Source organism: Mandrillus leucophaeus, unplaced genomic scaffold (assembly GCF_000951045.1).
Source record: "Mandrillus leucophaeus isolate KB7577 unplaced genomic scaffold, Mleu.le_1.0 Scaffold470, whole genome shotgun sequence".
NCBI lineage: Eukaryota > Metazoa > Chordata > Mammalia > Primates > Cercopithecidae > Mandrillus > Mandrillus leucophaeus.
Window position 1 is genome coordinate 3,104,798 of NW_012105032.1, and position 18,414 is coordinate 3,123,211.

Genomic DNA, 18,414 nt, shown 5'->3' on the forward strand with positions numbered 1-18,414 from the left:
AGCTCCAGCTACTCAGGAGGCTGAGGCAGGAGAATCACTTGAACCTGGGAAACAGAGGTTGCAGTGAGCCGAGATCGCGTCACTGAACTCCAGCCGAGGTAACAGAGTGAGACTTCATTTCAAAACAAAACAAAACAAAACAAAATCCCCCATGTTGGAGATGGGGCCTGGTGGGTGGTGATTAAATCATGGGAGCAGATTTCTTCTTGGCACTGTTCTCATGATAGTAAGTGAATTCTCACGATATCTGGTTGTTTAAAAGTGTGTGGCACCTCCCCTTCTCTCTTCCTGTAACTCCAGCCATGTGAAGGGCTGCCTCCCCCTTCACCTTCTATCATGATTGTAAGTTCCCTGAGGCCTTCCCAAAAGCTGATGCCACCATGCTTTCTGTACAGCCTGTGGATCCATAAGCCAATTAAACCTCTATTCTTTGTAAATTACCCAGTCTCAGTTTTTTAGAACAATGAGAGAATGCACTAATACAATCATGGAAGAGACAAAACCACGAGAGATCCTCTATATCACTCACCATGTTTTGTAGCACACTGCATACTTTTATCATATCAGTTATTGCTCTGTACTGTAACATGGAGTTTGCCTATCTGTTTGATTCATGGTGTTTTAGGTCAAGGTATGGTATGGATTTCTAGTGTGCATTAATATCCAATGGAGTTTTCTCCCCCCTTCAGGTACACAGGATAATTATACTTCCCTTTATAATTAGGCTGCAGATGGTGCCACAGTTATGGCTAATTGGTTTAAAAAAATCAGTTCCAGTCTTTTCTTCCCCTGACAGGTTATCATATATACACATTCTAAATGGTGTAGCTTCAAGAGAGTGAAAAGTCTATCAGCCTCTGTCCCTGGGTGATTGTGCAGAGCCTCCGAAATTTGCCAGCCTCTGTAACTGCAGCATAGCCCAACCTACTAGGATGAATTAAAAAAAAAAAAAAAAAAAAAATTAACCTTACTTTGATTGTAGATGTGGAAACAGTAAAATAAAAGAAAACATTTTAATATAGCTGGGAAGGATGGTAACCATATTATACAATGACAAGACATTTGGAATAACTGTCATGTTTCACAAATTATTCATTAGAACATAGAACAAATGAACTTGTAGACAAAAAGAAGTTAGAAAGCAAAGTAGAAAATGAAAATGTTATTAGGTTGGTGCAAAAGTAATTGTGTTTTTTGCAACAATTTCATTGCAAAAATCTCAATTACTTTTGCGTCAACCTAATGGTAATTGTGTTAGTTGTTATTTGTTGTGTTTGGCATAGTATTACAAGCAAAAGAAGAACTCTGAAAATAATTGGTTAGTTTCAAAGCAAATAATAATAATAATGGAAATAGAAAAGTCCAGAAATTCCAGTGTTTAAAAGACTACTTCTGAGCTCCAAATATAAAAGGCAAGAGTGATAAGACTTTAAGGAATGAATGCCCAATAAAACTTTTAATCTGATTTAAATTTCCTCTGGGAAAAGTTTGCTTAAGAGTGTGGCACCTAGTAAAACCTTTTAATTTAATAAAGTAACTCAGAACAAAAATCCCATTAAGTTTGTGGCCTTCCAAGAGACCATACTAACAGCCTCATCTCAAGGCAGTCTCCATTAAATTGAGGGAGAGAAGGGAGGTTCACAAAGTCTCTCTCTCTCTCTCTCTCTATATATATATATATGTGTGATATATATATGCTATATTATATATCATAAAACTAAATATAAATATGTAATATATAAATATATAACAAATAATAAAATGAAAACATACAGCATAGTGTAATCCATAATATTTTTATAATTTATATAATGTTTGAGAATATAACTTGAAAAGAACTGGTGCTTTAGCTGCTGATTTTTTTGCCATAAGAATATGTTTATTTTACAAGTGATTTTAATTCTTTAGCCACAATGTCCCTATATTTTTACATTACCCCGTATTTTTCTATACTATTTATACATTAGATACAGAATTTGTTAGAAGTTAAAAGGAAAAAACACATTCTTTTGCTGAGCAATAGCTCATTATATTTAACTTAAAAAATTATTAGCTTGTTGAATATCAAAACTTGAAGCTGCTGGGAATCACATTTATTTTTAGGTTCCAAAATAGTTCTGAGTCCTCAATAGGAAAGCCTCTTTTATAAACTATAACAAAACTCTCATCTGAAAATTAAATACTATAAAATTGACACAACTATATCTATATTGAATGTCTTTATAATATCCAGAAACCTTCTGGGTTTTTAGAAATGACAATGAAAATAGATTTACATTCTGGCTTTATAAATCAATTTTTATTTTAGAAAATTTTGAACATATAGAGAATACTATATACAACACCACATATTCAACATCTTTAATATCATTTAGCCAATAATGTTCTAGTATATATCTCTAAAATTCACACCTAAAGAAAACACAGAAAACATGTTTATCACATATTAACATTTAATAATAATGTCTACAGTAAAGTATCACTGAGCCTATTTCTCCAATTTCTTCATGAACATTTATTACAAACTTTTTTCAAATCAGAATCCAAAGAGGATCTGCACATGCCATATTCCTGGAGTGTTTCCTAAGTGTATTTTACTCTATATGTTCACTGTATTTGTGGGAAAAGGCCACTGGTAGTCATGAGATCAGCAGGGATCAGCATCATCTGGGAACATCACCTGGGAACTTAAATTGAACTTAAACTTAGAAATGTAAGTTCTCAAGGAACGCCCCAAACCTACTGAACCTGAAACTCTAGAGTTAAGAGCCCAACAATCTGCTGATGCACGCTAAAGTTTAAAACCTACTACTATAGTTCTACACACTCAAGATTTCATAGATTGTATTTTCATGATACTATTTAATATGTTGATCTATCTCCCGTATGTCATACAGATTGTGGTTCTCAGGTACAGTTGTTTGGGAATGAAAATTCACATATAGTGGGCTTCTTTAACTTTCCATAGAATCATATACAAAGATTCATAATGTCCCGTTGTCTCCTTTTACAGTGATAAAAAGTTTGATCAGTAAGTCAAGCGTGTCAGCTTCATTCATCAATTCATTATTAAATTATCCATCAGCTTTTCACATAATAGTTTCAGCATTCATTTACGATCATTTCTCAAATCTGTGATTTCACTAGACTTTGCAAAATGGGAATATACTAATTCTTTCAATTTGTTATTTGTTAGCAAAAGTAATTTTTAAAAACTTTTTGCACTATTTGGCTACCCTGAGTACAATTTGCACAAGAGAAGCAAGAAAACTGCCTGACTCTTTCCTTCATTTGCCAGTTTCCAAAACTAGTTCCACAGAAACCTGCAAACTGAAGTTGTTTTTTTTAACTCAACATAATTAATTCATGAATTTGCAATGTGTTTCTATCCACTGTAGTTATTACTACTTTTGATGCTCATATTATCTGAACTTTGGCTAGCAGGAAACTCTTTAGGCATCTGAATCCTTTTAACATGATGCAAATCATTTCTTTTTATAGCTTCCCTGTTTTCTGGCATGACAACATGCTCCAGGCTCATTTTGCACATTTTGTTTACCACTCCCCCCTTTTTTAAATTATTATTTCTCCAAGAATCTCTGGTTGCCTTAATTGGAAAAATCATAGAGTTCATCATTGCAAATTTAGGACAACTCATCACATATATGTTTGTCTTTTTTTTTTTTGAGTGCAAATCAAGAAAACAGATTTACAGATTTTAGAATTTATATCATAAATTCTTACTGATATTTTCCCTTTAAAATTAGTTCAGAGTATTAAGTATCTGTTTAATTATACTGAAAGTCTTAGCTTCCAATGACATTAACACAAATATTTATTTGCTTTCTCTGGCAATATCTACACAAATCTTCAGAATAAAATGATCAATATGGTTAGTAAAAATATAATCATAAGTCAGTTTAATGTTTCTTTGCATTTTTTTTCGTCCTTAGGCTAATCCCTACTAAGGATGCGTAGTTAACTCATTTTAAAGTCATTTGAAATAATTATGTGTGAGTGTAGGCCTCTGACAAGATACACAGTTCAGATGGTATAATTTTTGTTTTTTTATTTTTAAGTATTGATTTTTCATTTTGATTTCATTTTGTTTATAATATGTAAGACAGTTATATACTACCAAAGTCAAATTTATAAGCATGGTAATCTGTCTTCCATTTCCTTCCACTACACCCTGTCCCTACCACTTTTTATTTAGGTGAACATTTTGCTAATTTGTTTTAGTATTACCTTATTTTTTTGTAAAGAAAAAAATAAATATGTATAGATATAGATATATCAATTTTTCTTATTTAAGTGCAAGTTAGCGTACCATACAAATTGTTATATATGTGCCCTTTCTCACTTCATAATATGTTTTGGATGTCATTCCATAATAGCATACAGAGGTCTTCCTTATTTCTTTTTACACTTGTACAGTATTTAATTGGCTGCTCAATCATTTTCTTAAACAGTCCCCTATTACTGGACATTCAGATTGTTTCCAGTTGTTTGCAATGACAAAACCAGTGCTGTAAGAAATAATTATGTGGATACATATTTTTATATATATACTTTTTTAATTTGTAAAGAACAGAAATGTATTTCTTACAGTTCTGGAGGATGGGAAGTCTAAGATCAAGGAGCTGGCACTTGTTGACTAGGGCTTAATTGCTGTGTTCTCACATACAGAAGGCAAACTAGCAGGATGCTCCCTGAAGCCTCTTTTATTAAGGGCCTTCATCCCAGTCCTGAGAGAATCCCTCATGGCCTAGTGATCTCTTAAAGGGCCCACCTCTTGATGCTGTCACATTGGCAATACTTGAATTTGAGGGGACACATTCAAGCCATAGCAAACTGAACATTTCTCCCATGTCAGATAGCACCATGTTCTTTGTCAGTAGGTATTGGTAGAGGGGCACTGCAGAATAAAGGGGCTTCTCTTGCTTCTAAGATGATACTGTGACAGTTAATTTTATGTGTCAACTTGACTGGGCCACAGGGTGCCTAGCTACTGGGTCATACTTTTTTTTTAAGAGATTTAACTTCTGCTCTGATTTTCCAATCATAAGGTCAAACATTATGCTAGGTGTTTCTGTGAGGGTGTTTTTACATGAGATTGACATTTAAATCAGTGAACTTTGAGTAATGCAGACTGCCCTCCTCAATGTTAGTAGGCTTGATCCAGTCAGGTGAAGGTCTGAAGAGAAGAAACGACTGTCCTCTTCCAAGAACAAGAGAATCCTCCAACAGATACCTTTGGACTGGACCTGCACCATCAGCTTTCCTGGGTCTCCAGCCTCCTGCCTCACACTCCAGCTTCTGGACTTGTTAGACATAATAATAATCACACAAGCCAATCCTTTTAAGGGAGTTTGTCTGGAGAATCTTGACAAACACAAACATCTACTGAGAGTTCCTGTCCAAGTTTTGCTCACACCGTAGCAAGAGGCTTCTGGCTTACCAGTAGAAGGTGTGAGGTTCTTTGCTTGTAAGACTGATCCACCAGCTGTACACCAGCTCTGGCCCGAGGCGAAACAGGGAATTTCCCCATCACTGAGTAGGCTATAGCCACTCTCTCTCCATCAGGCCTGACTTCACTATGGGTAACGGGAGCCCCTTTCAAGGTTATTCTTAACTTGGGTACTCTCAGTCCTAGAACATCGTAGCTCTCTTTCATCCCTCTTAAAAGCTAATACCATTATCAGTTAACAGTTTTTTATGTTAAAATTATCCCTGTTCAAGTTAATGGTATGGTTTCTGTCTCCTGACTAGATATCAGGATCCAGTATTTACTGTCATATTTCTACTACTTTATGTTTAAAGTTTTCCATAATATTTAAACTGAATTTTTGATCATTCATTAAATACTTACACAGAACAGGACAAAGGATGATTTTCCTTTGTCTACTTATTGTAAGGAAGTGTCCAAGATTTATCACTACATCGTGATTACTGGTGGTCACCAACTTATGATGGTTTTAGGATTTTTTGACTTTATGATGGGTTTACAGGGATGCAGCCCCATTTCAAGCTGAGGAGCTCCTTAGGACTTACAAATTATGCCTCTTTCATACCACGGTAAAATTGGAAAATTGTTACATCAAGCTGTCATTAAGTAGGAGCCTGCTGTGTCGCTAACGTTATATGCATTTTTAACTTATGATGGGTTTACTGGGAATTAACCACAATGTAAATCGAGGACCATCTGTATATTGTATGATTTTTGCTAATGCATTGAGAGAGATCTGTGTAAATTATCTATGACTTCAAAATATGCATATTACCTCCAACTGTGTTAACTCATGTTTTTTAAGCGAATAAGGGTATTTTCACCCTATGTGGATGTGCTGTAGAATTTTTCTAAGCTACAAAAGTCTATAAATAACAAATCAACTTAAACTTTTTGGGAAATAATTTCTACTAAAGATTCATAATCGGCGTATTCCTTCAATGACTGTACAAGTTCATCCAGTGGATAATCTCCTTGCATAAAAGTTTCAAGATCATGCAGTGTCTTGCTTATTCTGTGATCTGTGACCCGGTTCTGTGGAAAATTATATGTTCTTATTTTCTCTGATCTTCCTTTACTTCCAATCTGAATTTTTCTAGCATTCTGTCTTTTATTTGTTTCTTTTTCTAGATGCATGCTGTACAGTTTGGCACGTAACTTTGTCATAGCCAGCTCTCTATTTTTCAGTTGAGATCTCTCTTGTTGACATTTAGAAACAACACTTGTTGGAAGATGAACTATCCGGACAGCACTGTCTGTGGTATTTACATGCTGCCCCCCAGCTCCACTGGCTCGCTTAGTGTCAATTCTCAAATCTTTCGGATTAATCACGAGATTAATCTCAGTAGGCTGGGGTAATATCGCTACAGTCATGGTGCTAGTATGGATGTGGCCTTGCTTTTGTGTCTTTGGCACTCTTTGTACTCTGTGCACACCTCCTTCAAATTTCATGTGCCTATAGGCTTCTGAACCCCCAATACTGGCAGATGCATGTCTAAGGCCACCTATTTCACTTGGAAAATACTCCAGGGTTTCGAAATGCCGTCTTTTAAATGCAGCATATTGTTGATACATATCAAATATCTCTGAAGTAAACAACATTGCCTCCTGACCTCCAACCCCTGCAGTTCATTTTCATCTGTTTCTTCTGAGGGAACCAAAAGTAAGATAATCTGATGCTTCAGCTGAGTTATTTCTTTTTGACACAGAGTTATTTCATTCTCTGCAAGTTTCCTTAAATCTTCATTCTCATCGTGCAGCAAGGGCTCGGTCTCCCGCAGCTCCTGCTCCTTCTGGTTCAGCAGTTTGATCACTGCCGCCAACTCCGGCCTCCTGACCTTCAAATGGGCTTCAGACCCCGCCTGGCACTGGAGGAAGGTCCGCAAGGGCCCGCCCTGGGCGAACAGCTCCTGCAGCGGCGGGCTACTGGAGCTCAGGGGTCGGCGGGCTGGGCCAATGGCCCCGCGGGGCCAGAGCCACCGGGCAGCGCCCCACAGAAGCCGAGACTGCCCATATTTTTATATTTTTTTGCTAGATGACTTTGAGATGGATTCTTAGAAGTGGACTCTGAGTCAAAAGTAAATAAATGTGTTTGGCCATTGTGATGGTTAATATTGAGTGTCAACTTGATTGGACTGAAGGATGCAAAGTATTGTTTCCGGGTGTTGCCAGGATAAATTAACATTTGCATCAGTGGGCTGGGAGAGCAAGACTTACTCTTAGGAAGACACACCCACAATGTAGGTGGGCACCATTCAATTGCCTGCCAGTGTGGCTAGAAAAATCAGAAGAAGGTGGAAGAAGCTGACTTGCTGAGTCTCCCAGCCTTCATCTTTCTTTTGTGTTGGATGCTTCCCACCCTTAAACATGAGAGTCCAAGTTAGTTGGCTTTTGGACTCGTGAACTTATACTAGCGTCTTGCCAGGGGCTCTCGGACCTTCAGACATAGACTGAAGGCTGCAATGTTAGCTTCCCAACTTTTGAGATTTCTGGGACTTGGACTTGGCCACTACTGGCTTCCTTGCTGCTCAACTTGCAGATAGCCTATTGTGGGACTTCACCTTGTTACTGTATGAGTCATGTCTCCTAATAAACTCCCTTTCATATATACATATATCCTATTAGTTCTATCCCTCTAGACAACCCTATCACAGCCATCCCACAAAAATGTGATGGACCCTCACCCAAAATTTGGTTTGGATATCAAGGCTGATGGTGCCACATACGCACCAAGATGGTATAAAAAGTTCTATTAATCACACAATGAGTTTTTCTGACAAGAACAGGGCAACGTCTCAAACATAAATAAGGATGGCTTGAGAAACTGGAGGAAGGAGACTAGTTTGTTTTTTATGGTAGCTGGGAGTGGGGTTAGGGTAAGAATTATTGCGTAGGGGCTAGCACTTGTGTGTTTTGAACTTCCTACTGATATCAAAGGTAAGAGCACACAGGCTTCCTCATCACTTTGCCCAGATGTGTGTGGAAGGGCAAGTGGGAGTGGTGAGGCTTAAAAGTTGTCTGCTGTACATTACAAAAAATTGAGTCAGACTCTTTTTGTTACATCTTGACAAATTTTACTCCAAAGTGGTGTACCCTTTTGTAGTTCGGATTGTCTATTTTTTCCATAGCTTTGCCAAACAAACAAACAAACAAACAAAACTCTGTGGTCAGGCTTTTGAATTGTTAACAATCTGGTAAGTGAGAAATGGAATGACCATGTAATTTTAATGTTAATGTATTCTGTGAGGTTGTATACATTTTTATATGTTTAAGCTGTGGCTAATGTGCTCTTATCTTATGCCTATTTTCTATAAGGCTATTGCTGTTTTCTTCTCTTGTTTTACAAACTCTTTGTATATTACTGACACTATTTTTCTGTTATATAACTTACATAATTTTTTCTTTTTTTTTTTTTTTTTTGCTGATGGTGTTTTCTTTCTGACAAAAGATTTTTTAATTAAATGTTATCAAATGTATTACTATTTTCTCTTACAGAATCTGAATTTTGGTCTCTATTAAGAAAATAACTCTTCTAAATTTGCATCTTAGATTATTATACATTTTTCTGTACTTTATTCATCCATTAGGAATTCTATATTGTCTCTATTAATCTCCTCCTAGTCATATCTATGTCTTTTAACACTGTTTAAATAAAATAACACATAAAACTAAAAGTGGAATTGTCCAGTCTTCATAATAAAATCCATCAATTACTTTGGTAAAATGGGTCTAGAAATCAGATAGAGCTCAGCAAAACTGATTAATCATGCCCATGTGACTCATTGTATGTTAAACCTAATGGTTTATTTAACTGACAGCTAGTGTCTCCTTTTAGGATGATTTGAACAGTAATTTAGCGTAATTTGAGTTGATAAAGTACTGATGATATAACACAAAGATCTGTGTTCATCAATTGGTAGCTATATTTAAGGAAAGATGATTTTCTGGCATTCCCAAATTCTGTACTTTCGAGGTATTCTGTTGCCTAAAGTGAATGTGGTATAAAGAAGCTGTCATTAAATCCTAATGGTTCAAGGAAACCCAATCTTATATAACTTGCCAAAGAATACACAGCCAAATAGTATTCAATCTCTGAGGGAAAACAGCTGTGTTTTGACGTTTTGCATATACTTTTAAAGTAAAACAAAAAATATTTGCTTAAACTGTCCTTTTAGATGCTCAGAGTACTTATTGTTTCAAAAGTTTTTTTTTTCTAAAACAGGATGCAGTATGTTCTTTTGCTTTAAAGCAGGTATGCAGTAATTTTGACATGGTATTATAAAAATCTACTTTTGAGTCACCTAGCTTCAGAAATCACCTAAACAGTTTACATCTGAAAAACACACTTACACAACTTAACTGTTACATTACAACAAACCTCTTCTACTAGCATTCTCTTTTAAGAGCAAGAAAAAAAAGGAAGTTTGGCAACGTGATTTAACAGCTGCATATAGTATTTATGCTAAAGAAATCACATAGCAGATTTTCAATTACCCGCAGAAGGAGGTCCAAGGAGAGCACACAATTAAGCTACACAGATAATCATCTCAACCATGAGTTTCAACCATCTGAGCTGTTAGTAATTGGCCAATTTTTATTTCACTACTACCCTGGCTGTTCTCCCCAGGAACATTACAAGAGATATTCAATAATGAGGAACAACTGTGAATTATTAATAACTTGAAATATTCCATATACTGAATGAATGAATATTGCATATGAATTTTTCTTAAATGAGAAACATGATATATCAATGAACAACAAGAGATAGAAATTGTTGATAGGACAAAGTTAATATAAACACTTGGCTTGAAGAATAGAAAGGAGCTTATGTGGGACGGAGCAGCATACTCAAGGGACAAATAGCTAAACATTCCCATAGTTTCTTCCACAATAAAATAATGCAATCTTTTCATGAACACACTGTATTTTCTATGTTTCTATACCCTGAAAGCATTATATGAAGTGGTCATTGACATATGAAGACTCAGAAATAATCATGTGACTATTATAATTTATAGCAAATGTTGAATGGACAGTTTTTAAAAATTTTGTAGTGTTTCTGTGATCCATAATACATGGCTATCTTGAAAGTTAGCGATTACTTCTTGCACTTTTTTCCTGCTTGTGAAAACTTCAAATTGATTCTTTTTCTAATATTTAGTTCATCCTCCAAATAATTACTTAACTTTTATCAGCAGCATCTTTTTATTTTAATTGGATCATGATACTATGCCAAAGAGTGATTTAAAAATCTTTCAGTGTCAGAAATGTAGTAAGGAGTGGTGGAAATTATGCTAAACTATATTTTACTACAAAGATCATGGTTTCATTTCCAAAATGCCACTGCTGCTCTGTTGCAGTTAATTATTTCCATTAAAAAATGTAAGGTCAAGTTTTGATTTGTGTCAAGCTTTAGAATTGTTAATAATCTGATAACTGAGAAATGGAATCACCATGTAATTTCAATGTTAATATATTTTGTGAGGTTGTATACATTTTCATATGTTTAGCTATGGCTAATATGCTCTTATCTTACGCCTATTTTCCTATAAGACTGTTGCTATTTCTTCTCTTTTTTTTAACAAGCTCTTTGTATATTATTGATATTAACTATTTTTCTGTTATGTAACTTATATGATTTTTAATTTTTTTTTTTTTTTTTGCTGATGATGTTTTCTTTCTGACAAAAGATTTTTTAAATGTTATCAAATTTATTAGTATTTTCCCTTACAGTATCTGAATTTTAAGAAGAAAATAGTCATTTCTCACAGGTAATAGATTAAAGCATCCTTGCCTTCTACTACTGGTATTGTGTTTCATTTAACTTTTCAATCTTTTCAACCTCTGATCTACTTGAAACACATCAGGGTGTATGGTGTGAGGAACAGATCAAATTTTGACTTTTGTGTTTTGCTGTTGTGTAGTTCCAACACCACTAATTTAAAAAGCCCATCTTTTCTCCCAACTGTTGTGAGATGTCATATTTGTCATATATAACTTTTTTTTATTTCTTGACTTTTTTTTCTGGTCCACTGATTCATGTATCTATGTATATGCAAATACTCTACTGATTTAATAAAATAAACATGATAATATATTTTGTCATTTGGTAGGATTTACCCTCCTATCAACATTGCTATTTTTCAAGATCCTCCTAAGTATTCTTACTTGTTGGTTTTACCAAATGAATCCTAAAACCTAGGTTCATAAAAATGCTTGATGGTATTTTTATTGGAATAGTCTTACTTACATTTAGGTAACTCAAGGAAAACTGACATAATAATGTTGATTCTTTATTTTCAAGACCACAGCATTCTACTAATTTTGTACTACTAAAGATATCAGAACTGCTTTTGTAAAAATTATAACCGAGACAATTTTTACAGTGAAAGAGGTATGACCTGACTGACTCCACTTTGCTTCGAACCTCAAAGTTGTCGTAGGCCAAACTATCTTTGGGAGAAACTTAGTTTATGGTTTAGCTTTGAAACAAACACAATAGTAGCCCTTTTCCAAAACAGATTCCCTTCCTGCCTGGGTACTACACTGCCTTTGCAAGACTAACAAATTAGTCACAAAATTAGAAATTATGGTTTAGGAATCATGCAGCTGGAGGCTGCAAGATTCTTAACCTCCCCAGATTGCTCCTGGAGATAACATCACTATTGTGAAATGTAAGATCACTGCTTGATGTATTTTGCAGACGTTGCATTCAATGTACCAGCAAACACTATCCAGATTAATCAACTAGCTTGTCTGGTCTTGTGGCCACTCGTCCAGGAACTGACTCAGGTCAAGAGGACAGCTTCGACTCCCTAAGATTTCATCTCCAACCTGACAGTCAGAACTCCCGTCAAATTATCTTCAAAAATTCCAGTCCCTGAATTCTCAGGGAGACTGGTTTCAGTAATAATAAAACTTCGGTTTCCTACACAGCTGGCTCTATGTGAATTACTCTTTCTCTCTTGCAGCTCCCCTGTCTTAATATAACAGCTCCGTCTAGACAGTGGGCAAGGTGAATCTGTTGCGTGGTTACAAGACTATTACAGTAAGTCCTCACTTTATGTCTTTGATAGGTCCATGGAAACAGCTACATTAAATGAAACAATGTATATAACAAAACCATTTTTTTCTCTTCACCATTATGTTATTCAAGGACCTGCTGTATGTTGTTTCACTTAATGTTGCAGTTTCCAAGAACCTATCTATGATATTGACAACATATATTACCTATAAAGCATGGAGTTAAACATGAATAGTGTGTGTTCTACATGAGAGAAGGAGAAAGAACCACACATTTGGTAACAACAAGAGGGCAATCCTGCATGAACTTCTGTGGCCACGTTTATTCCGTTTTCCTCTATTTCTGGGAACACAGGGGAATCGTTTTTCCATCTCTTGCAGTTTAGTGGGGTTATCTGCTATGATGACATATGCATGTATTTTGACTAATACATAGGAACTGTATATTTTCTTTTTATAAACCTAGTGCCCTGTACATTGTATAGACAATTAGAAAATAGGTATTAAAAGAATAAAAGTAATCATAGTAGAAATTCCAGCAGTATTATCCCATGGCCTCACATAATTTTTCCATTGTAAATATAGCTAAGCATGCAAAGTTGTATTATGTATTAGTTTCTCATTAACCTACAATTTTCTTAACACTTCTAAATTTGAATCTGAGATTATTATACATTTTTCTGTACTTTATTCATCCATTAAGAATTCTATATTGTCTCTATTAACCTTCTCCTAGTTATATCTATGCATTTTAACACTGTTTAAATAAAATAACACATAAAACTAAAAGTGGAGTTGTCCAGTCTTCATAATAAAATCCACCAATTACTTTGGCAAAATGGCTGTAGAAATCAGATAGAGCTCAGCAATAAGACGAAAACTGATTAATCGTGCCCATGTGACTCATTGTACGTTAAACCTAATGGTTTATTTAATTGACAGCTAGTGTCTCCTTTTAGGATGATTTGAACAGTAATTTAGTGTAATTTGAGTTTGATAAAGTACTGATGATATAACAGAAAGATCTGGGTTCATCAATTGGTAGCTATATTTAAGGAAAGATGATTTCCTGGCATTCCCAAATTCTGTACTTTCGAGGGATTTTGTTCCCTAAAGTGAATGTGGTATAAAGAAGCTGTCATTAAATCCTAATGGTTCAAGGAAACCCAAACTTATATAACTTGCCAAGGAATACACAGCCAAATAGTATTCAATCTCTGAGGAAAAGCAGCTGTGTTTTGACGTTTTGCATAAATTTTTAAAGTAAAAAAAAATTTGCTTAAACTGTCCTTTTAGATGCTCAGAGTACTTATTGTTTCAAAAGTTTTTTTCTAAAACAAGATGCAGTATGTTCTTTTGCTTTAAAGCAGGTATGCAGTAATTTTGACATGGTATTATAAAAATCTACTTTTGAGTCACCTAGTTTCAGAAATCACCTAAACAGTTTACATCTGAAAAACACACTTAAACAACCGAACTGAGTTACATTACAACAAACCTCTTCTACTAGCATTCCCTTTTAAGAGCAAGAAACAAAAAATGAAGTTTGGCAACATGATTTAACAGCTGAATATAGTATTTATGCTAAAGAAATCACATAGCAGATTTTCGATTACCTACAGAAGGAGGTCCAAGGAGAGCACACAATTAAGCTACACAGATAATCATCTCAACCATGAGTTTCAACCATCTGAGCTGTTAGTAATTAGCCAATTTTTATTTCACTACTACCCTGGCTGTTCACCCCAGGAACATTACAAGAGATATTCAATGATAAGGAACAATAATAACATGAAATATTCCATATACTGAATGAATACTGCATATTAATTCTTCTCGAATGAGAAACATGATGTATCAATGAACAACAAGAGATAGAAATTGTTGATAGGACAAAGTTAATATAAACACTTGGCTTGAAGGATAGAAAGGAGCTTATGTGGGACGGAGCAGCATACTCAAGGGACAAATAGCTAAACATTCCCATAGTTTCTTCCACAATAAAATAATGCAATCTTTTCATGAACACACTGTATTTTCTATGTTTCAATAGCCTGAAAGCATTATATGAAATGGTCATTGATGTATGAAGACTCAGAAATAATCATGTGACTATTATAATTTATAGCAAATGTTGAATGGACAGTTTTTAAAAATTTTGTAGTGCTTTTGTGATCCATAATATATTGCGATCTTGAAAGTTAGCAATTACTTCTTGCACTTTTTTCCTGCTTGTGAAAACTTCAAATTGATTTTTTTCCTAATATTTAGTTCATCCTCCAAATAATTACTTAACTTTTATCAGCAGCATCTTTTTATTTTAATTGGTTCATGATACTATGCCGAAAAGTGATTTAAAAATCTTTCAGTGTCAGAAATGTAATAAGGAGTGGTGGAAATAACGCTAAACTATATTTTACTACAAAGATCATGGTTTCATTTCCAAAATGCCACTGCTGCTCTGCTGCAGTTAATTATTTCCATTCGAAAATACAAGGCCACGATTACCAGGTCTTCCATTATTTCTAAAAGAAACCACTAACAGCATGATTTTAATGGTTACAAAGATTAACATTTTTATCATCTTTGTGTTCTTTACACTTAAGGAACAAAATTGCATAGTACAGACAATCTATCCCTTAAATTTGTGTGGACACATTGTTTCATACTTTGGTTCAATAACTAATTACATATTTTAACTTGCCCTTTCTCATTGTTAATGCACATGCTTACCACAAAGACAATACCCATTTACTAAGAAAATTTTGTTTGATGCAATAATACCAGTTACCTTGCTTTGATATACAACTTCTCATTGTTCTGCTATACTCTTTTTTTTTTTCATCGTACCCACAAAACTGGAAACATTTCTCAACAGTTTCCATTAAAAAAAAAGAAAAAGAAATAATTAGCTCATATTTATATGAAATAGATAATTCATAAATTCTATAGAACACTCAGGACAAACCCTATGAAGATAGCAGAAGAAGCAAGCATAAAATAAGTACAATCTCTCAAGGATATATTGATTCCCTCATAGCTTAGCTTGCACACAGGCTAATGATGACAATATTGTGGCATGAAACCTAAGAGTGTATGTGGGTGTGGGGGTATATGTGTGTGTTAGAGAGAGCCTGCCTTTTAAATCTACAACAGATAAGTCCAAAAGGTTTACCTTTTACATGCACACACATACTTATCACACACTTACCATCTTAGGACCTTTTAATATCTGTTTATAAAAATGTCTCAGGAGAATGTTAAAGAGTACATTGATTTTCATTTAGGTCCTTTTTTTTTTTCTAACTACATGCTATAGAAGTGTCTGTTGTGAAGTATTTCAGAGAAAATATAACAAATTTTATTTGAATATTTGCTTTATAAAACCAGCTGCATGTGCTATAGATTAGGAAGAGATTGCCTAGGTAAACTTCTGTAGTTCAAATCTTGACGAAAACTAAAGGTTAAACGCTGAGGAGGCATTTCAATTCTAGTGACTCCGTGAGTTCTCTTTAAAATACTTGCACATGCACACCATAAATATGATAGAGAATGTATTTTAACATATTAAGAAGACATAGGAATGTTTAATATTAATTTATAACCCCATGGAACAGAAATAGCCATAATGTCCTGCCCTACCTCACCCACGTGGAGTAAATAGTAGGGGTTGATGCTACTGGCTAACTGAATGCTAAGACTGGAAAAAAGCAAAAGAGTCTGAAAAGTAAAATATCAAGTGTTAATTTGGATCCAAATCCTGCCACACTTTTTACGAGACAAAATCAGACTCATTGTTTGAGACATAGTTACATATTAGATGCTCGTTGTTAAGCACATACATATTAAGAATTGTTATATCTTCTTGGAGAATTGATTATTTTATCATTATGTAATGCCCTTCTTTACTTTCGAGATTTTTTCTTACTCTCAAATCCGCTTTGTCTGAAATTAATATAGTTACTGCAGCTTTCTTCTTGTTCGTGTTGTTAGCATGGCATATGTTTCTCCATCACTTTACTTTTATGGATCATAATTTTCTGCTTCTTTGCATATTTAATAATTTACTGTATGGTAGATATCTGTGAATATTATGGTGTTGAATGTCTAAATTTGTTGTCCTACATTAACTAGATTTGAATTATGTTTAGACAAACAGTTAAGTTACTTACAGATCAGTTTAATTCTTCTCTACTGAAAAATCTATCATACAAAGAGTTTTTTCAACCTGATTGGCCAGGATTTAAATGTTTCCCCACCCTGTGTAATTTCTGGGAATGATTCAAGTCAGGACTTTCCAGTTATGTCTTACCTCGTGGAATTTCATCTTATGCATGCACAGCTTTTTATGGAGCAAAAAGTTCAAAGGCTTTTCTATGCAGATTTGTGAAGCTCTTCCTCCATGCTATTTTATCAACTCTGGTACTCTATTCCACAAATTCCAAAGTTTAGCCATCTAAACTTTCCAAAATGTCAATTCTGGTCTTTTCAATCCAGGGAGATTACTGGTGTTTTCCTGAGTTTACCTTTCCTATTTCTCTGTCTGGGGTATTGTGGTGCTTACCTTCTTTTATTCCTTCACTGATTACAGTTCTATCCTGCATGTTTGCCAATGTCTGCAAACAGTATTTTATCTGTATTTTCTAGTTTTATAACTTTTTCTGAAAGGAGGTCAAGTCCACTACCAGTTATTCTATCAAAGTAGGAAAAATTTCATCTTGCATTTTTAATATACCAAATTTACAATATTTTATAATAAAATAGTCACTTATGATAGTCCATTGTTTTTATTTATTATTATTTGCTTTACTCAGTTTTATTTAACTGTAAAATAGACTTCCTGGAACCACCACCCCCATCCCCGCAATCCACATGGATTTCCCTGTGATCTTCTATGAGGTGTGAGCCTGGGAAGTAGCAGACAATAGCACCTCCTGCTCCAGCAAGAAACTCCCAGGCTCAAGGTGTGGCTTCCATTGAGGAGCCCAGGCTGGGGCCACGACTCTGAGTAACCTCTGTTGGCACATTACCTTCAGCTGTGAGCGGATCAGTCCTGCGGTATTGGTTGGGTGTTGGTTTGTGTGCGGACAAGAGGTGGTTGGTGGCTGGTGAAGGCTAATGGCAGAGTTATCTGCCTACTCTCCCCAGCCACCCCTGCAAGAAGCATGGAAGGGCATATACCAGTCAGGAATGCCCAGTACCTGGTTCCTTGCCTGGTCTGCTTTCTTCCAAGTTTGCCTGGGGCCTAACCCTGCTAGAGGCTATAGCACTTTACTAGCAAGGTCTGCCTTCTTCCAGCCCCTAGGCTGTGGGTGCTGTATACAAGTAGGAACTTCGTTTCCTTCACTTCCCTTTTAACCCCTAGTCAAAGCATTTCAGCCATTTGCTACTTCAATTTCTCCTGTGTTGGACAGAGGCTGGGGGCAGTGCCAGCCTGATTCTTCCCACCTACCTGCCATCTGTTCCCGCCTTCAGATGGATGGACAGTTTGCTGGCTGTTGATAGGAGTGGGGACTGGGCGGGGGCTTCACCTTCTACCCAGGGCTGGGCTGATCCCCCTACTGCAACTAGTTTTTGCTCTCCCATCCCCAGTTGAGGAGTTAAGAGGGTGCAGGCTGGGGTCAGGACAGGCTGCAGATGCTTGTGCCTATAGGGAGTTACTCCAACTCACCTATTCTGTCTAATCCCCCATGTCTTTGCACCAAGTCCTCCACCCCTCCAATTGGGAGGAGACTATTCACCACCTTGTGGTAAGGGACAACATCCTAAGGCTGGTGCCAGTAGTTATGAGTAGCTTACCACCCCTTCCCCTACAGTAACCTCTACCCCTTCAGGATGAGTCAAGGGAAAGTACTGGAGCTGCTGGGTATGAAAAGAAA

At 35.6% G+C, this 18,414-nt stretch overlaps 1 protein-coding gene across 1 annotated transcript; it reads right to left on the reverse strand.

Annotated features, from left to right (window-relative positions):
* Window positions 1-5,032: 5,032 nt before the first annotated feature.
* Window positions 5,033-18,121, reverse strand: LOC105550222 (peptide chain release factor 1-like, mitochondrial). The gene is given in 5 exon segments (XM_011995100.1): window positions 5,033-7,014; window positions 7,123-7,140; window positions 7,143-7,515; window positions 16,178-16,235; window positions 17,988-18,121. Coding segments are annotated over 5 exon segments (1,203 nt in total). The 3' UTR covers window positions 5,033-6,394.
* Between the last annotated feature and the right edge of the window lie 293 nt (window positions 18,122-18,414).